The sequence below is a fragment of the Convolutriloba macropyga genome, chromosome 12, assembly GCF_964194025.1.
Source record: "Convolutriloba macropyga chromosome 12, txConMacr16.3, whole genome shotgun sequence".
Classification (NCBI taxonomy): domain Eukaryota; kingdom Metazoa; phylum Xenacoelomorpha; order Acoela; family Convolutidae; genus Convolutriloba; species Convolutriloba macropyga.
Window position 1 is genome coordinate 28,578,037 of NC_134479.1, and position 27,255 is coordinate 28,605,291.

At 36.4% G+C, this 27,255-nt stretch overlaps 4 protein-coding genes across 5 annotated transcripts in view; 1 reads left to right on the forward strand and 3 right to left on the reverse strand.

The window, feature by feature from the left end:
* Positions 1-2,415, forward strand: part of LOC142351208 (voltage-dependent calcium channel subunit alpha-2/delta-1-like) — a 52,723-nt gene extending 50,308 nt beyond the window's left edge. The window contains exons 7-8 of the mRNA XM_075403337.1: positions 1,561-1,686; positions 2,045-2,415. Coding sequence (XP_075259452.1) covers positions 1,561-1,686; positions 2,045-2,342 — 424 coding nt within the window. The 3' untranslated portion in view covers positions 2,343-2,415. The remainder of the gene's footprint in view (positions 1-1,560; positions 1,687-2,044) is intronic.
* The window catches only part of LOC142351224 (mediator of RNA polymerase II transcription subunit 22-like), a 595,906-nt gene that overhangs the window by 556,802 nt on the left and 11,849 nt on the right, over positions 1-27,255 (reverse strand). The window lies entirely within an intron of this gene.
* The window catches only part of LOC142351221 (metal transporter CNNM4-like), a 520,873-nt gene that overhangs the window by 165,383 nt on the left and 328,235 nt on the right, over positions 1-27,255 (reverse strand). The window lies entirely within an intron of this gene.
* Positions 24,045-25,765, reverse strand: LOC142351104 (uncharacterized). Its single transcript, XM_075403192.1, has one exon. It carries the CDS (start codon positions 25,398-25,400, stop codon positions 24,315-24,317), a length of 1,086 nt encoding a protein of 361 aa, XP_075259307.1. The 5' UTR covers positions 25,401-25,765; the 3' UTR covers positions 24,045-24,314.

The window sequence follows — 27,255 nt, forward strand, 5'->3', positions numbered from 1 at the left end:
AAAAGTCTTCAACAACAACAACAGATCGACTACAAACTTTCTGATTTTTGGAGCCCAAAAATGGGGGCGGAGTGTACCAGGAGGCACGTGCTAAAAACTGTAAATTTAAGAATTACCAAGTCAAAATGTTGATTAGAGATATGTAATTCAATGGTTAGGAAATGGATGACTTTTTCACGGTAGCAAAAGAAGATTTGTGAAGCAAATCTCACGAAAGTGTTAACTGTTGACAAGGAAACAGTCGAGGAAAAAGTCTTTTTTTGACAAGGAAAAAGTCTTTTTTGAAACACCACCAACACTGGCGTCAGTGAAGCAAGCTGATTAGTTTGCTTCTCTGACGTCCGGCCACAGCACCACCAACACTACACATTCAATATTAACTGAAGGCGGAACACTGCACACAGTCGGTGCAAAAAAATTACGAAATTCGTGAGAAGTTACAAAAAAGATGAATTCAATTCGCAATGGTGTCAAACACTGTTTCTTGGTGGGCTAAGCAGGCAAAACTACTGTAAAAATCGAACAACAATGGATTCGAATAGGCATCCTTTGCAAGCTCATCATACTTGCTTGCGTTCTAATCATCACACCAACTGGTATTAATTTCTCTGAGTTGGGCATCTCTTCTAATCCGTTCTCTCCGTTAGTTTTTGTTCATCAATGCTTCATCTCTCTAGCCAACTATACTTTGAGCAAGAAGTGTACCTATGTGTAGCTTATCTTATACACAATTTATTTGAGGTTGTCAACTTCAAGATTTTTTCGGGTCTTTCCCATTATAGCCCCCCCCCCCCCCCAGCTTAGTGGTCAGATAACCTATAGCCCCCAATCATGGCAATTTTACCAAAATGGGGAGCTATAATGGGAAAGACCCATTTTTTCTTTGCATGTGTTTAATTTGCTTGTAAAACATTTGCACTCACTAGAACGCAGCGCTCAGTAGTGGCTGGCTCAGTGATTAGTCAGAAATAATAGACTTTTTTTTCGGAACAGAGGTATTTTTCTTTTAGGCAAACATCGTTGAATCGGGTCGACCACCATAAATTTTTCTTGGATGGTTGTATGGCTTCGTTGATATCATACAAACGACCATAACAAATTTAAAGCTGATCCCAAATAACGTCTTTTGGATCACGTAGTACAACAAATATCTCGTACTTACGATTGGCCTTCAACAAGAAAATGAGTTTTTCTATGGTGTCCAGTGTACCATATCCAAGACCATAGACTTTTATGGCCCATTCAAGCTCATGAAACTGTTTTGTGCAACCTCACTTTTTGACTCAAAAAAGCTTTGCACAACATCCAGAGGAGGGTTTCAAACGAAGAAAAAGATGTAGATCCAAAAATTTTTCATATCTTAGATATCATACACCAGACCATTTATGGTATCTTGGATACTGTGGTAAAATCATACACGAAAACTTGGCCCTCCGTGAAGGGAACCAAAATGATCTTAAGTATAGTATCTAAGATGGTCCAACTCGGGGATGCATTATAATTATCAGATATTGGTCAAAGCCTTGTGATGCAGTTTTTTTTTAAATTTACTTTGTTTAGGTTCAAGAAATTCTTTTTCAAGTCGTGGGGAAAAGAAAGTGCTAATGACGCCTTTATGGAATCGTTCAAACAGTGTGGAGTTCTGGACTGTTACTGCGAATTCACTCGCGAGTACAAAACTATGAGGTAAGGAGTCTATTCTGTTTGGCTACCCACTAGCCTCCCATCTACAGTGAACAAAGTTATTTGCAACAGGTACAAATTTTGAGGTATCTGTTTCAATTTTAATCTGATAATTTGAACTCGGTGAACAAAAAAATGTTCTCTTCACGAAGCGTGAGCACAAGCCAATGCAGTTCTTTGCACTAGACATAATTTGGATAGTCTCCTAGGGGGGGGGGGGGGGGGGGTTAATGCCATTATAATGACAAATAATACCTTTAACTATCATTAGAAAGGTTTGAACAATTACATTGTAAAATAGTACGGGGGGGGGGGGGGGTCAATTCTGAAGTTCCTAATAAATTTTCAAATGCTTTTCCAGGGTGCCTCACACAAATTTGCTAATAATATCTTCGCCTTTTCATCCGTGCTCAAACTGCGAAAACAAAACAGAGTTTCAAGCCCAGATAGAGTATCACCCGATAGAGAAGGCAGAATACGATCTGTGCAGCTACGTTGAAATAGCAGCTCCGAAAGCGGACGATCCCAAAGCCAATAAATGCCCGAAGAAACCTCAAAAACAGAACTACTGTAGTAATGCTGAAACTTATAAAGCTTCCTTAATCGTCACTTTTGCTAATATTTTGTTAAGTTATATCACGTTTGCTAAGTTTTTCTAAACTGTATAGCTCTGTTTTCTGATGGCATTTGACGTTTATTTCGCAATCAGAGTACCAAAGCAAATAAAATTTTCCGCAAATACCTATGATATTTAGATCGTATTGTCGGGCGAATGATATTTAGAAAACAGATCTAATTTTTACACCAAATTGCTTAATTTATAGCAGTTTCAATTAAAATTTTACATTAAACATTTAGAAGCGTAAATCTTCGTTGAATGATTAACATCTTGATTGGCCGCAGCTCAGCTACGAAAAGAAATCAAAATTCTCTCAAAAAGAACTAAGATTTAGGAATTCCGATGAAGTGCACTATTTTTCAAATGAATGTACTTTCTGAATTTGCCACTAAAATTTACAATTTACAGACAGCATCAAATATAGAATACAAAAACCAAGAACGCTGCTGTTCACCATTCCAGAGAGCGCAAGAGATTTTGAATACAATTACAACAGAAAAGGATGCCCTAACAAAACAATCACGCCAGAATTTAAAATTCAAATTTTCTTCCAAAATTACATCACTTAACTGTAATTTTAACAAAACAACGAGACCCGGATAAACTAGAGCACAGTGACTTAGCAGGGCTTCATTGAGGGAGGAACATAATGAGAGAATCATAAGAACAGTATAAAGAGAAATATGAAGTACAATTTTTCGAAAAACGGACAAAACTGTAAACTAAATTTAAAAACTTGTTGGCAAGCTGCGTCTTGAGCCGCGATTAACCGTGAAATTAAACAAAGATGACAACCATTGTTGGATAAAATATTAGAAGAAAGTTCAATTTGCGCATTAAATCTAAGTGATCCCCAAACTTCTTTTAATGAGAGCCGTTTTTTGAGAAACTTTTAAAAAGATATTAAAATTCTTAGTTCTGCAGTTGAATTTTGAAATGCTTTAAACACGACAATTAAATGACTGGGTGGAAATTTTAGAAATATGGGAAAAATTGGAGATTTTTAGTACTAATTTCGTTTTCATCTTGGGATCTCGTTTCCAAAAGCACATGATTCTTCCCAGCAAAAATGACGTATTAATATTTTTCATATTTTATTGCATAAACTAATGCTTAATAAATGCTACCGTGATCAGCTGCCCTGCTTATTTAAAAAATTTAGTTTAATTAACCGTAGTTGAGCTTGATTTACAATTGTCACTTTTCTGTGCCTGTTGTCTGTATAAGTAAAATAACCTAATTTTTTCACTCACTCAAAAAACATGCTCATATATCTTATCTTACAGACAAAAAAAATCCGCCTCCCGACTATACGATTTCAAAACTTCAAAAGAAACCAAGAAGCCAGAATTAATTTGCCACAAATTTAAAAGCAGGAACTTTTGGCAACTCATTATCCATTACTCTACCAAAAAAATATCTTTGCTTCGGCCTGACTCCAGAAGGACGATAACTTTGTTGTATATATGCCAGAATTATTAATAATACAATTTAATCTATTTATACCATGTTATTTTTTAAATTTTAGTAACTTGTTTATATTTGTGTTGAGTAAATTTTCAAAACACTGCTCATTTATTAGAAGGTCAATGCACGCATTCAACTTCATTCGCAAAATTGCTAGTATCTTTTTTTAAAAATAGGAACTCTAAAGCAGAAGAAAAAAAGCCCAGTTTTCATTAAATTTTTCTTCTGCTTAAAATCAATGTTTTTTAGCACATTAACTAAGAGAATTTTAATTGGAGAATTCAACCAAATTCTATGCAATTTCACTTATATTTGAAGTCACCAGAAACCACACATATTCCGACAAATGCAACAAAGTATAGAAAATTTGGATCGAGAAAATCCTTCTCTGCATTTATACGCCTGCTTTGAGAAAATTTTGTAGTTATAAATATTCCAAAAACAACAAAGGTACATCTTAGACCCTGTCTGGCATTCTAAATGGTTGTTACCGGTTACTAACGCAAAACTGATAAGACTAGCATATGCATAGAGGTTTCCAAAACATTCGAAGAACGTTCGTCTTGCACGTATAGGTAAAAAGTGTTTCTATTTGTTATCGACGCCCAAGCTCCGACCCAACTTTCTAAATTCGAGAGCAATCACTGTGCCCGAACAAAATTTATCTTGGTGCAACTGTTTAACACACCTTCACTGACCGCCTTTGGTATAAAAAGCAGTAGTATTAAGTGAGCAAGACAGGGGGGGGGGGGGGTAAAAAGCCGTACCTATGTATAAAGACTACATATACCGCCCATTTTCCCTCAAATCCCAAAGACGTACCTCACAGCATGGTACCCACGCTGTTCACACGAGGGAGATTAGCAAGATAATCCCTCAATATTAAATTAGTAAGGTCATTTACCCATTCCCATATTGCACTTTAATAATGTCAATTGCCAAGGACGTACCTCACAGCATGATACCCAAGCTGTTCACACGAAGAGATTAGCTAGATAATATTTTAATACTAAATAAGATAGGATGACTCTATTACAGTTATGTACGGCTTACATAATTTTTAAAAAAGTATCTCACAGCATGATACCCACGCTGTTCACACAAAAGGGATTAGCAATAGAGTGCCTTAACAACACATCAGTAAGGTCATTTCTCCCTTACCATATAACACTTTATTAATATCAATTTCCAAATACGTTCCTCACAACATGAAACCCTATCTGTTCACACGAAGGGGATTAGCAAGATAGTGCCTTAACAACAGATCAGTAAGGCCATTGACCCCCTAACCTATTACATTATAATAATGAAAAATTCCATAGATGTACCTCCTCACAGCATGATACCCACGCTGTTCACATGAAACGGATTAGCAAGATAATCCTTTAATAATAAATCAGGATGACTCATTTACAGTTAAGTACGACTTTTCAAAAACGTACCTCACAATATGATAAACAAGCTGTTCACTCAAAGGGGATTAGCTAGGTAATGTTTCCATATTAAATTAGATAGGATGACTCATTTACAATTACGTACGGCTTACATGATTTTCGAAAGTGTACCTCGCAGTATGATACCCAAGCTGTTCACAATAAAGGGATTAGCAAGATAGTATCTTAACAAAAAATTAACGAGGTCATTTACCCATTACCATATTAACAAAAAAAGTACTTTTTTCATTTTCAATTTTTTAGATTTTTTCAAATTTTTTTAAATCAAATTCTTGTTTAAAATAGTGTTTTACTGTGTCGTTTTAAACTGAAGTTCCAATTTTTCGATTTCAGAAACAATTTGGAATTACTTTTCTGAAAATGTCCATTTCTTATTTTTTATCCAATCAAATAATCTGTCAGATCTGATTTTGGAATGTTGATGCTGAACAAAATTATCGATGCATTTTGTCCTTTGCTTTGGTTGAACATAAGTAGCCTAAAAAATGTAAAATACTCCGATTCTTCCTTTACTTCCTTCAACATCTTTTGTTTCTACATTTCATTCAGATTTAGATTACGCTCTTAACACGGAAGCATCAACATAAAAACAGCATCAAAATATCAACAGCAAACGTTAGTAACCGATAACAATTTGGAACTATCTTTCGAGGTGGATTGCACTAGAGTAACAATAAAAACACAGAACACTAGCTTGACAGTTTTGAAAGATTTGTGGAGAACTTTACAGGCAGCTAGACATCATAGCCTCCACCTAGCCGAAGAAAAAGTCGACAATTCGTTGCTTTCTCTCCAAACCTATTTTCAAACCATTAAAAAGATACGAAAAGAACAAGGGTTTTACGCGTTGAAAGAAAGCAAGGGTATTATATTCCCGTACTCTTCTGACATAAACCACTACGGCGTTTGGTGGGTAGAAGACATATTCTGCAAACATGCTGACTCATTTTCTGAAAAATCAGAAGCCTTCAATCTGCCTTATTTCAAAGACCTCATTCTTCCTCCGATCCAGGAAAATGACAATGATGAGAGTCAATCATCGCATCAAAATATCCCTTTCTCGAACTACAGGCGTTCTCTAATCTAAGTATTAATAGTGAGATAACTCTAAGTATTAATAGTGTGTCAGATGCTCAATTCTCCCTCAGGTGACTAAATACAGAAAACTCATCTTTGACATCACGTAATATCACTAAAAAAAGTGACATGACTATTACGTCATGATGTACACTCAATTTTTATTGGTTACGAATTATTTTATAAGATCTTATTGGTTACGAAGTTTATTTTTCGCAACTGTTCTCGTTCTTACTTAAATTTCATTGGTTCAAGATATCAAGCTCTTTCTTCAAGATAATTCATTCATTTGTTTGTTTCCACTTTCAATATTCAGTTACCCTTGTATATTCAATTTTTCATATTTCTGCTTTAAACACTCATTTTTTATTTACTTCACATTCTCACGCTACAGATGAGTCAAAGCTCAGTCTCACCTAACTCCAAAAAACAGTTCTCGCTTCCCATCCGCAAACGAAATTTTGAAGGAAAACCAGTTGATCCCTCACCACAATTGGATTACCATAATGAGAGCTTGTTTTCACTTTTTAAAGAAACCGACGATAAAAAAGACAACACCGACTCAAAACCAAATAAGAATCACGATGGAAGATACAACTGTTCGTCCCTTCAAGAATACGGTAACCGGAAGTTTTAAATCAGCATCCCAGAGGAAACCATCATGACAAACTCTAACTGAACTCACCTGAAAGTATTTCGAGAAAATGTGGAAAGTGAATATGTTTTGCATCAATTTCTGATGCTATTGGTCAGAGAATTGAAGTTTGCTATTGAAAAGATACCTGAGATGATAAAAGAAGCACTACTGTTCGAACCTACCGTAGGTAGTACGAAGCAGGTGATTGACGAAATTGTATTCCAACCAACTGATGTAGAGGAAAAAAAAACAAAATTCGATGTCTTCTGGGAGGTGAGTGAGACTGCTCGACGGAGAGTGTGTGTGACTAGAATATTTTTCCAAGATGATGCGAATCGATGTTATTTCACAATCAAGCTGTTCACACGAGGGAATGAAATGGACAGTTTGCTTTGCTTCTGGAAATGCTTTCTTTCGGTCAGAATTGGGGAGATGGAGAAACTACACAGAATCACTGATGAAAATATTTCAGTGCTGAGCAAAGTCAAAAACCAAAAAAGTTGGCAAAGTGAATAAGAGTAATTGTAAATTTTTTATATTGTATTTTGTGATGTTTGATGAACAATGAGAAAATTGTAGAGAAAGAAATCAGTAAACTTTTTGTTGAAAATACGAAAAGGAAAAATTACTTTTTTGCTACGTGTCAAAGCTTGGACAAAAGTGTAGATCTGGACAGAATCAACAGAGGAACTCCGGTTGGGGAACTAATAAGAGTTGGTGACTCAAAGTTAGAAAAAATTCTCAGAAGGTTAAAAAGTTTTCGATTACATGCTACAATTCATGATACTGCGGGATACCTGGAAACATATCCAAATCTTGGCCCTGGATATTGTTACATGGTCCCATTTTTTAATTTTATATTGAAAAATTTTTTTCTTGGGACATATCAAATTTGTTTTTCGAAAATGTCACCTCGATTCCGATTAATCAAAGTTTGAACCATTATTGAATAAAGACGAACAAAAATCAGTTGCTCTCTAATGACAGATAATCTCAATGACGCATCTGACTTTACTTTCGATAATAACAAACAGGAAAGGCCTCCTTGGAAAATTTGTGGACGCACTTGCCCGCGAAAAACTTTTTTTCAATATTTCAATGCCTAGTTTTATTAGTACTGCTTCTGTTTTCACTTATTAACCTTATTTCTGCCAGAACTTGTGACGAACGGACAGATTGGATTGCTATTCTTACAAGTGACGTTGGTTACATGCCTCCTTATCGTAGAGCATAAAAAGAACAAGATCATTTCAACAAACGGACGCATTCGGATGTATCTTGTTGGTCCTTCCGAATCTGGAAAAACTGTTTTTTATCAATGATATGCTACGAATGAAAACTTTTCAGCCATCATTTGATCGAATCTTATATTTTTCATAAGCACTTTCAGCCAGTTTACGACACAATGATGCAATCAATTGCAGACATAGAACTCATTCAGGGCGTTGGCTTCGATAACTTATCCGCTGACGGCACTGAATATTTACTTATATTCGATGATTCATTGGACATTCTGTCCAAGTCGGAAAAATTCAACGGAATTGCGACAGCCGGTAGACATCGAAATCTAAATTGTGTATATAGCAAGCAAATTCTCTTCTATAAAAACAAAACTGGACGTGATGCAGAGCTGCAGACTACTCACAAGGTTTTGTTCAAATCACCGAGAGATGTGCAACAGCAAATTGATATCTTGGGAAGACAGCTCGTTCTCGGAAAACAACTAAAACAGTGGTATAATGATGCAACGCAAGGACCATATGGCCATTTTATGACTGACTTGAGACCATCTACCCCTGAATTGTTGAGATATTGTTCAAATGTAACATCATTTTCCTCAGACTTCTTTGTACCAGACAGTCGTGCTCGTATTAGTGAAATTAATGAGCGACGCACAGAACTATTATACTCTGAAGCTCTTTTGGAATCTCAGCAAGAAATTTCAACCAGTTTTCCTTCTACATTGTCCTAAAGAGTTCATCAGATTTATCTGTGAGTGTATTGTAAACTTTATTGAAGGAAACCTCACAGGAATAAGAAGAAATCAGTTTGCTCGTTTCCAAAAACAACTTAGAAAGCTCACTAAACCCTAAATTCCAGGAGACTTATTTTGGGTTCAAAAACTGGAATAACAATATCATGTTACATATATCAACTTTGCATGAAAAATTTTCAATTTTCTTCAATGAGTGACGTCAAAAGTTTAGTTCTTGATCCAAAGGAACTGTGGGAGACCGGACAAAGGAAACTATCAAAACCCTCCTGCGAGATCTATAAAAAGGAAGAAACTGTTTTTCCAGTTATCAAAAAAGCTGAAGAAGTTAGTTCCGACAAAACCGATCGCCCACCTAAAGAACTTAAGACAGATCTGGATTTCCATTATAAGAACAGTCCTGAGACATTGAAAACTTTGAAAGAGATATACGAAAACAAACGGTTGAAAATTTTACTTTTCAATACAATTATTGTTGACAACGTTGACACAGGAGTTGATATAAAAACATTCCTTCATTCAATCAAATTGAAAAACGCTCCAGTTGATCCAAACTAATTCCTAACTTTTAAAATTTTAAATCTGAGACCACATCTGGTTAAAAACAACATTTTGAGGACACTGAGAAATTGAAAACTTTGAAAGAGATATACGAAAACAAACGGTTGAAAATTTTACTTTTCAATACAATTATTGTTGACAACGTTGACACAGGAGTTGATATAAAAACATTCCTTCATTCAATCAAATTGAAAAACGCTCCAGTTGATCCAAACTAATTCCTAACTTTTAAAATTTTAAAACTGAGACCACATCTGGTTAAAAACAACATTTTGAGGTCACAGTATGGCTCAGACTAGTTCAATTACAGTTTCAGGTAGAATTAAATTGCAGAAGTTGTACAAAGGGAAGGGACCAACAGCTTTCGGTTCTATCAACAACCTAACAAAATCAAGTGGACTCAGTGGCAACAAAGATACAGAATTTTTACAGTTAAAAGACTCTTACACGAAGTACAAAGGGATCAGACAAAAATTTCCCCGGCTAAATGCGCATGCTCGCTACAGTGATGAGATTTGGTGCTTAGATCTTGCACAAATGGATAAACTATCACAATGGAATCGAGGACTCAACGTTTTAATCGTTACTGTCGACGTTCTTTCTCGATTGTTGCGAGTAGAATCATTACGAAGCAAAGGAGCAAAGGCTGTGAAAGCAGCTTTTTTCAAAATGTTTTCGAAAAAGAACAAACTCAATTTTCCAAAGAAATTATGGTTATACCAAGGAAAAGAGTTTTTTGTAGATAGGGCCAATTTCTGCGAGGACGTGGGAGTCAATTATTATCAAACTAATTGTGAAACGCAAGTAGCTTTTGGCGAAAGAGCTATACGAACCCTGAAAAACTTAAGTTAGCGCTACCCTGAAGAAAACAACAGATTATCTCACATCAAAGACCTGCAAATGTTCGTTGACGTTATTAACTCTAGAACTAACAGAAGTATTGGGTTGGCGTCCAAAGAGGTAGTAAATGCTGACTTTTTGACTGTTATGTACGAGCGGATGAAACAACGAATGAACAAGAAGCCTTATTTTAAAGTAGGTGATAAAGTTCCGTTGGTATTAGTAGAGCACAATTTTGAAAAAGAATATAAGCCTCACTATGCACACGAAATTTTCCTAATTTGAAAAATAAACAATTTGACACCCTTCCCGACTTACTTTGTTGTTGAGCAGAAAGGTGAAAACATTGATGGACGTTTTTACGAGCAAGAATTGTCAAAAGTTAAATTATCATTTTGCAATTAGTAGCGCTAGAAATTGGACGGTGACATTCTGCCTTAGTTTAAAGCGAGTTCCTCGTCTGAGAGGGCGTTGCTTTGGAGCCTTGGCTAGAACAGTCGCTAGAACAACTCTTCCCATTCTCAAGAATTAGGATTTACCTGCAGCAAAATAAATTGGAAGAGATGTAATCGAGTCATCCATTCCCGAAATTGGTGGTGTTTTGTCAGGACAGACTTCGATTAAGAAACAGTAAAAAAGACTGCAAAATCAACAATACGAAAACAAGCTGGTGGTGGTATAAAAAAGAGGGAAAACACTAGAAAAATTATCGTTCGGCAAAAAATTCGGAAAGACTTTCTGAAGAACCTTGATTAATCATTTTCCCAAACAAACGTCACACAGTACAGTCAAGCATCTTGAATTCGTTTTATCTGGAATTGGTATCCAACGCTTCCTCTCATTTTGATCCTCAAAATACAATGGCTTCTTTCACTCATTTTCTTCCCAACCAAATTGAATTGGATGGATCTTGGGAAGTAGCTTTAGTCGAAGTATCATATCTCGGTATATGTTATAACATTGAAGGAGGATTGATGACACTTCACTATGATGAGAAATTTAAGCATGTCTTCTCCATTCAACCAGCAGTTCTTAACTCTTTGGATGAATTTGTAAAGAGTCTTGTAGATATACCCAAAAAAAATGACATCCTAAAAACTTAGATCCTCAATTATCTATCAACATCGATAGAAAAAGTCGAAGACAAACTTTTTGCAATACAAGAACTCAAAATGAATCATTCAGCAAACATTTGGCTGCAAACTTGGGCGTTGAGGCTGACAAAGCTGTTATGCGCTATTCGAAAGGATCATACAATACCAAGTCCTGGGCAACGGCAGATCTCCCTTTTGATATTACTGGAACACATACAGTTTTACTGTACTTGGATTTAGTTGAACCCAATTCAGTCGGTGATGTGAAATGTCCTCTTCTAAGCTCCATCCCATTCAAACACCGAGAGTTCTATAATGATAAGAATTTTAGGAGATCCCAGGTTCTGAGTTATCGCAGTTTTGAACACTTGAGATTCCATAAAGCGATCAAGTCGAACTTCCACAGTATCCATGTAGAATTAAGAAACACTGCTGGACACCTTGTTCCCTTCTTCCCTAAATGTCAAGTTCAACTAACTGTATTATTCCAGAAAAGATCTTGATCATCTCCTCGATTATCCTTATGAAAACAGTCGGCTAAAATGCAAATGATTTCTTTGTCTCACTTCATGCTCGACTTTTCAGGGAAATTTCCAATTTTAGAGCCCATTCTTTGGTCTAATGAACAACAAATCTTCCCAACAAATTCCCTAAACGAGTCAACAATTGAGATTCAATTAGAAACTGATTGTAATATTTTCACTGACTTGCGATCTACTCAATTATTCATCAGAAGAACGGTTATTAAAGGAGATCAAACACGTTTGGATAATGCCGAAGAAACATTATTGGTAAACAATGCTCTTCATTCTCTTTTCTCTAATTGCGAAGTCTATCTAAACAATGAACAAGTTCACAGTGCCAATTCTCTTTATGCTCATCAAGTTTTTGTCTCTGCCGAATTTTCCGGGACAAAAGGAACCAAGGAAAGCCTATCTGAATGCCAAGAATATTGATACGAGAATGAGTCAAACGATTTTACAAAAAGACCGTTTACAAATGTGGTTTTTCAAAAGGATAAAGATGTATTGACATTTTATGGTCCGTCAGCAATAGGTCCATTTGCTTGTGAAACTTTACTTCTCCCGAATCCCGAATGTCAACCTCAGACTGAAATTGATCCGATCATCTCCAGCCTTCTATCTGATTGATACTGGTGGGCTGAACTCTGAGGCCTTAATTTTGGAAGTTTGCCTTTTTACTTGACAAGTAGCGATCTCAGATAACTGGATGAGAAGTTTTAAAAGCAGACTGCTTCGAGAACCTGCCATATTTTACTGTAATGAAGGACTTCCAAAAACGTTTATTATTCCCGCAGGACAGAACGAGTTTATACAAGAAAATATATTTTCAAACAAACAAGTTCGAAGGATTGATATTGCTCTGATGTTGATATTGAAACTGAATAATGAGTTCAGTGGAACATACAACACAAATCCGCTCCATTTTCGTAAGTTTGGTCTTCGAAAAAGTTGAAATTGTGCGTGGGAATCAAACTATAGTAAACTTGAAAACAGAAAATCACGTGAAAGCTTATGCTGAAACGATGAAAGCACTCAAATTTGATGATGACGATCCTAACTTTCAATACAAAGATTTTGAAAATCATTTTCATTTTTTTTCAATCTTACTTCAACACAGGAGGCCAATGTCGAAATGCATTTTACTGATGTAGTTGGAGCAGAAATTCATTTAGTGCTCTACTTTGCAAACAATTTGGCTAATACTGTAGAATTAATTGTTATTGGTGAACGTATAAGTTCCATTGCAATTGATACGGAGGATCAGTTACTAAAAATGGATAACCAGAAATTCTTTTATGTTGTCAACAGGTTCCCACTCCTAAACTTCAAATATCTCGCTTCCTTCCCTGCTGATCTTTGACCAAGAGACTTACCTACAAACACGTTTTGTATAATCAACACAGATCCATCTACTCGACCGGGCTCCCACTGGATTTTGCTTGCAAGTAAAAATGGAAAGTTGTTCTACGGTGATTCGATGGGAGAAGTTTTGGGAAAAAATGGCAGCAAGACAAAATCAAAATTTGGTTCATTAGTACACGAGAAACTGCAAGGTACAGAATTGTGTGGTTTATATGCCATTTATATTGCACATGTGTTATTTTCTAAAGTCTCGTCTAAATACTAAGGTGATTTTCATATATGGAAGTTCTTTGCTGATGTTTTGTAAGTTTTGAAAACCAAAATCTTTAAATGTTTAAACAGTAATCCGTAAAATGATGCAAATGGTTTTCAAAATTTTCTACTAAGGTTTTGTAATTTTTGTTTTTAATTATTTGTATATGTATTTGTATCTAATTCATTTAATTCAATAGAGGCTTTTTGTTTAAAAGGGATTTTGGTATGTAAACTGTGATTTAAAAACATATAAGTAGAAAAGAGGCGATTTAAAAATGAGACAAAGGAAATTCACAGACTTTACTTTTGGGATAAAAAATATGAAAGTCCCAATTTTTTAAGTTCAAATGTAAAAACTTTCTTGTTGTCAACAACACTGAACCCACGATTTGCTGAATGAACTCGCTCCTCATCGAACAGAACTTTTGTATACTTGTTTAGGGGCTCCTCAATGTTGTTCTTGTTGAGTCCTTTACTGGATAGCTTAACTGTGACTGTTTACTCATCGTAACAGCAGTACGTTTTGGAGCAAAGAGCAATCATTCCGGAGCATCTAAATTCTTCCTTAAAAGTCCAGGAGTTCTCTTGTCAAAGGCAGCATGTTTTTGGCAAAATTCTCTTGAGAAGAAATTGCTGCTGGAGTTTGCTGCAAAGCTATCAGTGCATTCGCTCTGTCTCATCCAGTACCACACTGATCGCATTTCTGGTCGAATGATTTTGTCAATTTTTCCCTCACTAAGGGCCATGTAGAGACAATCAGTATCCGTTTCAATGAGTTCATACTTGTTTCTATCACAGAAAGGGGAGAAAAAGTTGTATTTAAGTTGTAACGTTGTAAGTCTGGCGTACTGGAGGATGAAAAAGCCTACAATTATTGGCTCTTTATGATCAATGCGTGACTTTCTCATTTCTATCTCATATATGTGCTCTGGTAGCTCATTCATAGTCTTGAAAATTCTTTTGTTAATAAATTTGTCCACCTGAGATCCTTTCATTTTTTTGGTATTCGTATGTCGACTACGGTCCATGATTCAACTTCATTGTCTCAGTAACGACTGTTGATTCCTTGCTTTGATCTGCTTCACGGCGAGCATCAACAACATTCTGAACAAATGTCTCAAGGTAACGTAGGGGAGTGTATTGCAGAAACCAAAAAGCGTTTGTTAGGATCACACCTTTTTCTAGATAGAATAACAAAAGTGTTGTGATAACTGCTCCTCGTTCAAGCTTGAAACTGGAATCAGCTTTTTTCTGGGTCTGGGTAGTAATTTGTTGCGTCCTGCAAACCTTTTCATGTGCACTCCAATTTCATCTCGTAAAACCTCACAATTCTTGAAACCTGGAGGAAAGTCTTCAAAGTAAGAATACATTTCCTCGGGAAATTCAAGACTGCAATCGACGACACCAAACAGTTCTCCAGGTTTGATTATCTCAATGAGCGAGTTCTCGGTCATCGATGGTTGGAAGAACAACTTGACTTGAGAAAGTCTTTCACCCCATTTGTGTTGTCTGTCCGCCATTTCTGCCATTGACACTCCCAGATCTCTTCAAAATTTAACCCCATCCTTTAAGGTACCGTTTTCTATCATTGTCAAATTCTCTCCGCTTAAATACGTTTTCAATGTATTCGAAGAGAAGCGGTTTTTCCTCTTGACACGGACAAAAATGGAAGAAGAAACCCATCGCTTCAAAAACCGTGTTGCAATGGTTACAAAACCTATCCACTATATAGCGTCCGATTTTCTTTTGTTTCTTGCGCGAGAATAGGGTTTGTATTTTACAATTGGGTTGAACCTGTTGGAGATAGTCCATGACCCGCTGTTCAAAGTAGCTTCTCCAGTTCCTGTTTGGATGAAACTTTTCAGTCTCTTCATTGTACTCCCTTTTTGTATAGGACCATGTTGGCATCTCTTTTGTCATGAAAAAAGGGGTACAGTTGACTAGCATCAATACCCACTATAGATTTGCAAACATTTGCGGACTCTCTGATCTTTGTTTCCCCGACTTTTGCATGCCTTGTAAAGATAACTGAGGGTTCCCCTGTTGGCCACTCTCCAATGTACTTGTCATCTTCTTTATCTTTCTCACAAAACGGAAAGAAAGCTGCATCTCTTGACTGATGAAGGAACCTGATTGCCAAGTTGGGAAGAGTGTAACCCAAATTCAGCATGTCTACTTGTCTCGAGTGGTAAAAACTGGTCATTTTTATCATAGCCTCAATTGTAGGTTCGACATCTTTGTTATTGTACCACATGAAGAAGTCGCGAACCGTCTGCATGCTTTCTCTTTTCCAGACATTTTGGAACTCCAGGTATATTTCTTCGGCATTTTGTGGAACTTTCTTGAGTCTCAACTTCAAAATTTCATCCTTTTCCATTCCACCGTTTTTCAATTGCGGGAACTTATCGTACTCGACCGAAAGAACATTTTGGTTCTTCAACTTGCTCCAAAAGCTGTCGATTGGTGAGAGTTGTGATACATTTAACTTCTCAATACTGTCGAACCCTTCATAGGTGAAGAATTTTTTTTTTCACTCGCTCCATAGGTTTTAAGAAATTATCCAAAGTTGTCGCTCCTCCCAGGAAGTTTAAAATGTCCAGAAATTGTAGACCAAGAAAATTCATTCCATTATATTGATTCCCCATTCGAATCACTTTGTGAACAACGTTTTTTTCTATTAAGAGATGAGTAGAAGATACTCCTCGATTAAGTTCAAATCGTACCTCAAACTGTTTAACCCAAACACAGGAATTGTGGTGTAATAATTCTCAAAATCTTGTTCAGTTTCTGAATTTCAAGGTCTTCGTCTTCCTCTCCGTCAGGTTCCGCCTCGTTATTAAATAAGTCTTCCGTTCCGGTGGGTACCTGCTTGTCTTTCACTGGAACCAATTGTCAAACTGTCCAGTTTTTTTCTTCCAATTCCAGCACGATATCATTGAGCTTTTCCCTCACTCTAGAAGCGTGCTTTTTTCTGCTATATAAGTCAAGCCGGAAACAAAGTCACGAATTAGTTGAAGTGGATCTTCGTTGCAAATCAATATCGGCTCGGAGAGTAGATTTGAAGATATTGACACGCTAATGGGGACATGTTTTCCTAGCCACGAAGTCAATTCTGTTTTTCTGAGTGTATTGTCGGGTACTGTTATTGACTCAAAATCGAACACAATAAGATGAGAAAACAATCTCAGCTCTTGTGGAATATTAATATTTACATCTTCCAAACGTTCAAAAACAGTTTCAAATAACTGATAGGCTCCTGTTGGATATTTTTGTTGCGTGAATTTGGAGCAGTTTTGCATGTGTCGCAATAGGTTGAAGGATCTGTCAAAAAACTGATCGCATATGTAGCACCGGAACTTTTTGAGGAATTTATTGATATCTGCCGTCCAACAAATGTGATTTTCATATCTCAGTAACGAAGTTATCTTTGTACGATTCATCGAGGAGCGACAAGTAAGTTCAGCAAACATTTCACCTTGTTCGTCAAAAAAATTGAGAAAATTTGAATATTTCTGTCAACTAGAGCTTCAAGAACAGGAATATCGTCTTCATGTATTCCTGGAAACGATTCATCATCTTTCCTTGTCGCTGAGAGGAATGTCTGCATCAATTTTATCGTATTTTGCTGTAGCTCATTGCTGCCATGTAATTAATAGGCCAATGTACGGAACATACACAAGTTTTCTTGGTAGGGCTTTTTCTCATCATCAGGTACAAAACAATTAACTATTGGATTCTTGACAAAGGCTGATGGAATAGGTTGTTCTATGCATCCTTGCGGAACACAACTGAGAAGAAATACAAAGAACGTGACATTTGTAACACAAAAAAACTTGCACTTCGTGTCTGGACGTTGATTAATTAGATTTGGGAAAATTTCATTTTCTCTCAGCTTTGATTTGATAAAATTGAGATCTGAGTAATCAGAGAGAACCATGGGATTTAAGATTACGGGGTTGTTATCTGCTGCGTAGTAGTAGCGAAATTCTTCAGGATTTTCCACACTCTTCAGTACGATTCCGAAGGAAATATCGATTTTAGCTGAACTGGGTAACTCGTTGTAAACACAATCTAAGTTTTCGATCACCGTTTCATGGTTGATCTCCAATTTTTTTGAGATTGTGGACTTTTTTTCTTGACAAATCGAGAACCGAGTCTTGCAGAAAGTGTTGAACGACTTGAAGTTTACTATGAAGAGCGGGAGAGTCTCCATAGATAGTCAACTTCATCATAAGCCACTGGAACAGAATTCTGGTGATTGTTTAGTTTATGATGAATAAGTTGATAATATGCGGAGCAGTTGAAATTGCAGCTGCCGCACGTAAACTTCTTTTGAATCAGAGATGGTACATGTTTAGAAGCAATGTGACGCTGCAGTTTCTCGTCGTCCGGAAATGACTGGGAGCACTGTAAACATCTTTTTGCGTGAAGCTCTTTTTCTGATGTCTGCTCATATTGGATTTCAAAATAAGCTTATCGCAAGAACTGCAAAGTTCATTTTGGTCCAACTTTTGAGGCGTCTCTGAAAAGAAATCAAATTGAAAGATTGGAAGTGAGAAAGGAGGATTGAAAAAAATTGTTAAAATGAAGATTGCGATGAAAAAATTTTTCAGAAGTTTTAATGATTATTATACTCAACTGCACTCAATTATGTAAATCACAAAAATGAAAATGAAACGGAAATGAAAATCCCTTAATAAATATGACGTCATTATGACAACATGATGACGTAATTGTGACGACAGAATGACGGAATTGTGACGTTATTATGACGTAATTATGACGACGCTATGACGTAATTGTGACCACATTGGAGTAATTGTGATGACAGAATGACGATATTGTGCCGTTATTATGACGTATTTATGACGAAACTATGACCTAAATGTGACGACACTATTACGTAATTGTGACGTTATTATGACGTAATTATGACGACACTATGACGTAATTGTGACGACACTATGACGTAATTGTAACGACAGAATGGCGTGATTATGGCGTAAATATGACGACACTATGACGTTATTGTGACGTGCTATGATGTAATTGTGATGTTATGAGTAAATGTGACGATAAATTATTGACTAATTGTCTAATCACGTGAAATTTTTTTAATCATTAATGGTTTTTTTAACCAGTAACTGGGTATTTATTCTTATATCCCGAAAACAAGTTTTAATAAAAGCAAACTTACCAGTTTGTGTTTGGACGTGGCAGCGAAGTAAAGTGTTGCGTTATCTGCTATTGGGGTAAATTTTGGTCGGCTAAAATGGTTCAGTTTAAATACAGGAACAAAGGAAGATTTCAATCAGTTTACTTTTTGTGCTTACCCGCTTCAACACTAAGTGTTCAACTTAAAACTGGCAACAAGGAGAAGGAAACAAAGTCTGTCTGAAAACAAAAGGATAAATTAAACTGGAATTTTGATAAACTGACTTTTAGAAGTTGTCTTGATATAATGAATAGGAGTAGTGGTGAATGTATGAGTAATCCAAACTAATTTGTGATTGAGGTATTATCTCGCTAATACCTTTCGTGTGAACAGCTTGGGTATCACTCTGTTAGGTAGAGTTTTGAAAATCACGTAAGTCGTAAATAACTGTAAATGATTCATACTATCTAATTTAACATTAAAACATTACCTAGCTAATCCCCTTCGTGTGAACAGCTTGGGTATCATGCTGTGAGGTACGTATTTGGGATTTGAGGGAAGATGGGCTATGCGTAATCTTTATACATAGGTATGTCTTTTTACCCCCCCCCCCCTGTCTTGCTCACATATTATTAAAGTTTAATATGGTAAGTGGTAAATGACCTTACTGATGTGTTGTTAGGGCACTATCTTGCTAATCCCTTTCGTGTGACCAGCGTGGGTATCATGATGTGCGATACATTTTTGAAAATCACGAAGGCCGTACATAACTGTAGTTGAGTCATCCTATCTTATTTAATATTTAAAAAAAATCTAGCTAATCCCCTTCGTATGAACAGCTTGGGTATCATGCTGTGAGGTACGTCCTTGGCAATTGACATTAGTAAAGTGCAATATGTGAATGGTTTAGTGCTGAATACTTTAGTGTGAATACTAATTTAATATTAAGGGATTATCTTGCTAATCCCCCTCGTGTGAACAGCGTGGGTAGCATGCTGTGAGGTACGTCTTTGGGATTTGAGGGAAGATGGGCTATGCGTAATCTTTATACATAGGTATGTCTTTTTACCCCCCCCCCCCCTGTCTTGCTCACATATTACTACTGAAGTCAGAAAAAATACAGAGAAAAATTGACAACAGTATCATTTTCTAGGTGTCAAAAAGAGTTCTCATCTCTTCCTGCATTATTTAGATTCGATAAATGTGGCTAATCCAGCATACAAATTGGGGAAAAATAACATAATTCTAGTACCAGTTGGCACTATTAGACATCAATTTTTAGTTTCTTTTGATTCCGATTTTTAGTCCTGAACCTATTCGAGTAAACCTTTTATTTAAAATGAACGTGGTCAAAATGTAAAACGATTTAAAAACCATTGCAGGAAATGTCCTGAACCACAATTCACGGATTTTTATTGACTAAACAAAAAGGCCTGGAATGGACTTAGGATGAAGTGGAAAATTTACAACTTAGGAAAACAGGATCAAGCTATTTTTAGCTCACATAACACGAGAAAAAAAGCAAAAGCAAATTTAAAAAACAAAATTTCAATTAATTTTTATTAAAGTTTCAATTAATTTTGTTTAATTTTTGAATTTAACAAAATCCTTTAATTTTCGCGTGCAACGTTACAATCATTTGGTAAGTGGAAATGCCCATGGGTAACAAGCGTCTATTTAATTCCGATAAAAGAAGTGAAACGAAACTAAATACTTGACCAGAAATAGCTCCAGCATCCTCAGATGCGTAAGAAATTCTAAAAACCTCAAAATAGATTCAGACTCAATAAATTTAACGAAGACTTTTATTCGTTGTCAAAATAACTCGAAGATTATACCCTTCTAGTTACCACTTGAATCTTTTTAAGCAAACTACTAGGTTTAAACAAAAAACCCTTGAAAACCCCGTATAATACTTCCACTTGAAAAGAAATATTTCGCGAGGTTAGAGAAAATATTTTACACCAATCTCTTGTTCTCTCGAAAACGAGGTACAAAAAAAAACCACTCTTTTCCCTCCACGCCAATTTTCTTCAACACTCAAATTACTCCACTTTTTTGACGTGTTTTATTCAATTCCTGCTTCCAAATTCAGTCCAATAAAAGTTGATTAAAAGACTTAACCAATTCCTCTTCGAGTCGTAAAAAATCGCAGCGACCCGATACAATTTAATTCTTCGCATTGTACAAAAAAGTAGAGCGCAAAGTTGGTTGGTTAAAAGCTCGATATTCACTCACCGCAATCACGACTGATGCAGGGGGTCCATAGCCTGCTAGTCACAACCAGCCACTAGAAATTATATTGATCAAGAAGGCTAGGTTGAGCAGAGGTTGACAGCACACGTCACTACAATGCTTGCAAGGATGTCTAGTTGTTGTATTAGAATGTCTAATTGTTGACGTTCCAAAAACAATAGTATACAAACACTACGTTCGTCCGCAGTTAGCGTGTACACAGTGCAGGCAGTACACATCGTTCTAAGGCAGTGCAGAGCATGAGTATTTGCTCAAGTCAAAGGCATTTAAATAACAAAAACTGAACTCACTCCGTGATGCTTTACCCTATGCTGCTTTATTCCCATTTGATACGTCGAAGCTATTACGCTCAAAAAATTATTTTTTTTAAGTGGAACGCTGACTTACTTTTTCGAACTTGTATTCTGCATTTTAATTTTGAAGGAATGGTTTTGTTGTGTTGATTGGAATGACATTTCGTGCTATAGTTTATGATTTACATAAATGGAAATTGATTAATTTTTTAATAGTAAATGAGTTTCATAAATAGTGTTTGAATAGTAATTGAGCAAGTTTCATAGCACTGACCTTCAGATTGTTTTCCTTTAAAATTAGCGGAAGTGTCAATAACTTCTCATAGCTCAGTTAAAAATTTTTAGATAGAAATTAGAATTTTACCAGAAATACCGCTTCGAAAGGGAACGTTGGGAATCAAGGATTGTGATTGACGGTATTCAATAATCATTCTTGGGTGCTTTAAAGTTGTACATTATTAAATAAATACTGATGTTTCTGCTTCAAATGAAGGCCAATATCAAATGTGCCAAAATTTTATGCACTCTGCTTTCGTTCCATTAACAATTGGTTTCTGTAATCTGCCAGACAGAAAAACTATTATTGATTAGAAATTTTAGCTGAAACCAATCGTCTCCAGTATAGTTTAAGACCTGGTTACTGATGGAATCAAAAACCTTTGATGTCTAAAAATGAAGGAGTAACAATTTTTCTGTTGACCACGTGAAAACTCAAAACTTGTAAGACTGGTGCAAGATATCAAGGTACCTGTAATTGAGACTATAGATAGAAATACATACTGATCGTTGGAGAAAATTATATTGTTGACCAAAGAAAAGAAAAGAGAAATTCATGTACAACCATTAACAATCAAGTATACTTCACTAGCAATTTCAAGAGTTTGTGTTTGAATTTGAGTCATTGGCTCTAAACTGTGCACTGTTACTGGGGTACGGAGCCATTTTAAACACCGTTGACGGTTTTACTGGCTTTTCCTGATGGCGATTTCTTGTCGTTGTGTATTTCTGGCTAGCCGCGTTTGCAGTTATTAGTGGTCATTGTTAAGCAGGAAGATAAGGAAAACTGTTTTGTCAAGGAGGGGAGAGAAAGAAAGAATAAGTAAGAGAGAAAAAAGTGAATTAAGCTAAAACTAGAAGAAGGGTTGAGCATCAATCTGCTATGTCTGTTTACTCGAGACAGCTGTGGCGCGTGGTGGATCGAAGTCCCGTTGTGATTTTCATTTGGTATACTGATGTGTTGCGCCGATATACACACGCTTTGGCTGGCTAATTGCCTTTACGGTACAATTTTCGTTCATTTTCCGTGGCTGATGAATTTGTCTCAACTTTTGCATTGAATTTGTTATACGTAATTGAGAAACTATAAAATCGTTCATTCCAAAGTTTGCCGGTTTCAACTTGTCTCGTGTTTTATACATGTGCTGAGTTTTCACGTTTGAGGAGAATAACAAAATATCTGTACGCAACACACCCAAGAGTCCTTCTCCAGAGGAGAAGTTCCATCACGGCATCATTCGGGTGATTCCTCTCGAGAGATTCGGTGACGGAGCCAGGGATCCCCGGAAGAGTGCCCGCAAGAAGCTTCCACTGTTTCATACCGGAGGCTTACAGAGCTGGTGTCAGAAGCGCATTTTAAAGCACAGAAATCGGCGGGAAAAATCTGATTCGAAAGGAACGAAGAAGCTTCATGACCCTAGGTTTAATCCTGACTTTGATCCAAAGGTCCAATGTGCTTTTGCAGTTGTTCTTCGAACATTGCCATTTCTTTTCTATAAGACGTAAAATTGATTCAATTTTGTTCTTTTGTGCGCGCTTGATGTAGTCTTTTGCCAATCGCATCTGAAGTTTTCTTATGCTTGGTGAGTTAGATTCTTCGTAACTTTTTCACGTTATACTATCGAGGTTTCCTTAAAAAAATTCTCAGTGCTCTGTTTTACGCTTTGTGCATGTTAGAGATGACCGTTTGCGATTGGTTGAGCCAGCAAGTGTTTGCATACAGAAACAGAGGCCGGATCCAGGACTTGAACAGAAGTAAACTTTTCTGTTCAAAATTGAGGTTGCTTAGACGCAACAGCTGGAAGATTCGCTTGTTTGCTCGGGTTGTTAGAGAAAATTATATTGTTCTTGGGAAATTTATCAATCTCTTTCTGAAGGAGGACTTCAAAGTAAGATCACGAAGAATATGTAGTCCTCTGGTAAAAAAACAATAGCCTTTCGTGTACAGATATAACCATCGAATTTTTAGACAAGTTATATACAAGCGCATGCTATGTACTTATTGAAAACCCAAAGCAGCCAATTGCGTGTATTATGCTGGTCGCATGTACGAAGAATATGTAGTCCTCTGGTAAAAAAACAATAGCCTTTCGTGTACAGATATAACCATCGAATTTTTAGGCAAGTTGTATACAAGCGCATGCTATGTACTTATTGAAAATCCAAATCAGCCAATCACGTGTATTATGCTGGTCGCATGTATACATGCGACCAGCATAATACACGCGATTAGCTGCTTTGGGTTTTCAATATCTGTGCCCATCAAGGATACTGCACTGTTTTAGCATCTTTGAAAAAAACGGAATGGTCAACATAGCTAAATTGTTCCTTACATCCTTTTAAAAAAATGGAGGACTAATAGATTGTCCACAACAGTGTTTCCTCCCTCAGAATAAGCAATTTCAGTCTCTGCAATGTCTTAAAATTGACAGAAAACAGAATTGACAAAACTTGAGGGCCAAAGTTTCGAAGGAATAACTGACAAAAATCTACAAAACTCAAATGAAAAGTTCTATTTGTCAATTAAAAATTTTAACTACAAATAGGTTATCAAATCCATTGGGAAAAGAATTAAAGCAACTTACTGCAGCTTAAAAGCAAGAAATCAAAAAAACACACAAGTCAAGTTGTTGCCTTAACGATGGCCACTTTTTTTCTTCATCTTTTTAGAATACAAGCTTGCATCCCCTTTAAACATCACGCCTTCTGCAAACACAAAACACTTATTAAAGTTAAGTTTCATTGTCAGTCTGCCTCTGATTCAAGTTTCAGTTTGTTTCACACGAATCTAAATAAACATCAATAATATCTCCCGATTCCATTTCCAAAATCTCGGGTGTCGATTTAACGTCAATCACATCACCATCAAAACAATATTTTGCACCGTCTAAATTCAACTTGCCCTTCTGACTCGTTTCAAATTTGTCTATAGTCTTCCAAAACGGTTCGCTCGGTTCCGAATAAAACTGAAACTTTAACTTTTCGTTAACTTTAAAGGTGATTATAACTTTCCCATACCATTCAACCAAACTTTTATTGTGTCCATCTTGGAAATTTTCCATGCAGTAACAATGAATAATCGATAAGTGCTTAAATCCAAGTTTTCGAACGCTTTTTACATAATTTTGAACCGGAATAACATTTAACTCAGGGTGGTTTGGGTCCGAACTTTGGGTGTATACTGTGGGCAGTACTTGAAAATCGAAGCCAGTTTGAAGCAGTAATTCTTCTAATCTTTCTGAGCCGGTAACTAAGAGCGACTTTGATTTATCACCGAATTTGAAAAATAATTTGAACTTTGATGCAGACGGCGATTCTTGGGCTGATAGTAAAGGTAGAATTTGTTCATATGCACCATTTAAAACTATTTCTGTGTTTGAAATGTCAGAACAATTTACAGATTCTGTCAGGCCTTCATTATCATAATGGCCAAATTGTTTCTCAAATTTCTGCAACTCTTTTAATCTAGCTTTCTCTTTATTTGCTTCCAGCTGTTTTTCTTCGTCCGAATCGAAACAAACTTCGCTTCTATTTTCATGTTTGACCCATTTTGGTGGGCTGCAAACAGCGTCTGCAGTTGAATCGGGTTCCGAGTCGTTTGGAGTCCGTTTCTGATTCCTCTTCTGCATTATGATTGTCTGCAGTTCCGAGCTCGTTACTGTCTGCTCAATTTTACGTTCAAAATTTGTTGATTTTTTCCTTAATGAAGTGTAAATTGCACATTCATCGTCACTGTTTTCATTACCATTTTGACAGAATTCAGTGGCATTCGGTTGAATTATTTTACGTCTCCTCCGCACACGCGCTTTGTTTCCTATATTCTTTGCATTTTCATCTGAGCTGGAATCCCCCATCACGCAAACAGTCAACTTTAAATTGATTGGAGTGCGCACAGGTCAGTTTTGGGGTCTTCTTGATGTGGAATCTATAACCCTTGCTTTGTAATAATTAAGAAGGTGTACATCGAATGAGGCAGATCTGAAAACAGCAGAAGTTTCCCATATTGTATGAGTAAATTAGAATACTGCGTTGGGATGTCAGAGTTTAGCATTTTCAAATAAGGCTAGGCCGGCGGGCTAAATGCGAATATGATTAATTTTAGAGACTTCGACCACACATCCGAATTCGTCAACTGTCATTTGTTATGTCACCCGTCCTTACACTAGAAAGTATTACTGCAACTTATTTTAAGTACTAATAGACAGTCCTGCTCGTTGTACTGTCAGTTTAAAAAAGACAATATTGCTTAACCTTAAAAGTCAAGCAAATCATAATGGCGCATTTCGCGTTAGAGTCCATTGATAGATCATTACGTCAAAATGCACAAGTTGTCACGAGTTTTCAATATTCTAAAAATTTATTTATTGTTACTAGGATAATAGATACAGTGTGACCTGATACAATTTTTTGAGTTAATCAACACCTGTTGCGATAATAGCAGTTAAATAAACTGCCAGTGTAATAAATTTTAGTGCCCGATCGACACTGGAAAAACACCTCAGCATTAGACTACAAGTTTATTACACTCTTTTATCGCCACTGTTACTAAATAAACAATGGCGATAAAAGAGTGGTGATAAACTCGTACTCTAATGATGGAAACAGTTTGATAAACTTGTAGTCTAAAAAAACTTGTGTGGCGTGTGTGTTGTGTGTGTGCGTGCGTATGTGTGTGGGTGTGTGTGTGTGTCTGGTTGTGTGCTTGTGTGTGTGTGCACGCGTATGTGTGTGTGCGTGTGTTTATGTGTGTGTGTGTGCGTGGGTGCATGTGTGCTTTGATTCGCTTGTAGTCTAAAAAAACTTGTGTGGCGTGTGTGTTGTGTGTGTCGTGTGTGTGCGGTGTGTGTGTGTGTGTGGTGTGTGTATGTGGGAGGGGGGGGGCATGAGGATAAAACGAAGAACAGATCTGAAGAAATATCACTTACCTTTGAAAATGTAATTGTCCACAAAAAATGAAAATGAAAAACCAATAAAACTGTGTTCAATTTTGAAATGATCGCAACAGGTGTTGATTTAAAAAATTACCACACGGTTGTTATCGCCCTCGAAGTTATCATAACACCTCGGCTTCTCCTCCGAGTTTGATAACTTCTCGGTGGCGATAACAACCGTGTGGTAATATTCATTAACATAGATTTGCCAGGTTCCACAGGCCGCTGAGTCATGGCCAAACTCATAGAAAACGAAAAAGCAATTGTGCAAACAACTAAAAATTTTTCATTCGACTTCTTTGAAAGTTCTTTCAAATTAGAGCTCAAGTTAAGTGGGATCTTTTATTAAAGACACAATAAGAGTTAGAAGACTCAAAAAACTTAAACTTCTCACGGTTTCAAAAAAGCCAACAAGCTGCCTAAATAGATACCAAAACTAGAAAAATAAGCCCTAAGAATTAGATAAAAACAATAGATATCAGTTAATAGAGTTGTTGATGAAATCTATACACACTAGCGTGTAAAGAACTAATAAAAAGTTCAAATGTATTATTTTCTCACGCCTCATTATCAAAACTAATTACAGAAGTCCTTCATTGACGTTGATATGGCAACGATTGGCCTCAAAAAACCTTAATATTAGTGCTAGTCATTTAGAGAGTGAGTGAGTCATTAAGGATAAAAACAATTAATCAAACAAATCAACTGGGACTCATTGCTACAGAGTGAAGGAAAGACGTCACATACCTATGAACAGTTAAAGAGCTGCTTGCAAAGA

Excerpts from the sequence above, each read along its gene's own strand:
- LOC142351104 (XM_075403192.1), bottom strand. The coding sequence starts at position 25,400 with ATGGGGGATTCCAGCTCAGATGAAAATGCAAAGAATATAGGAAACAAA.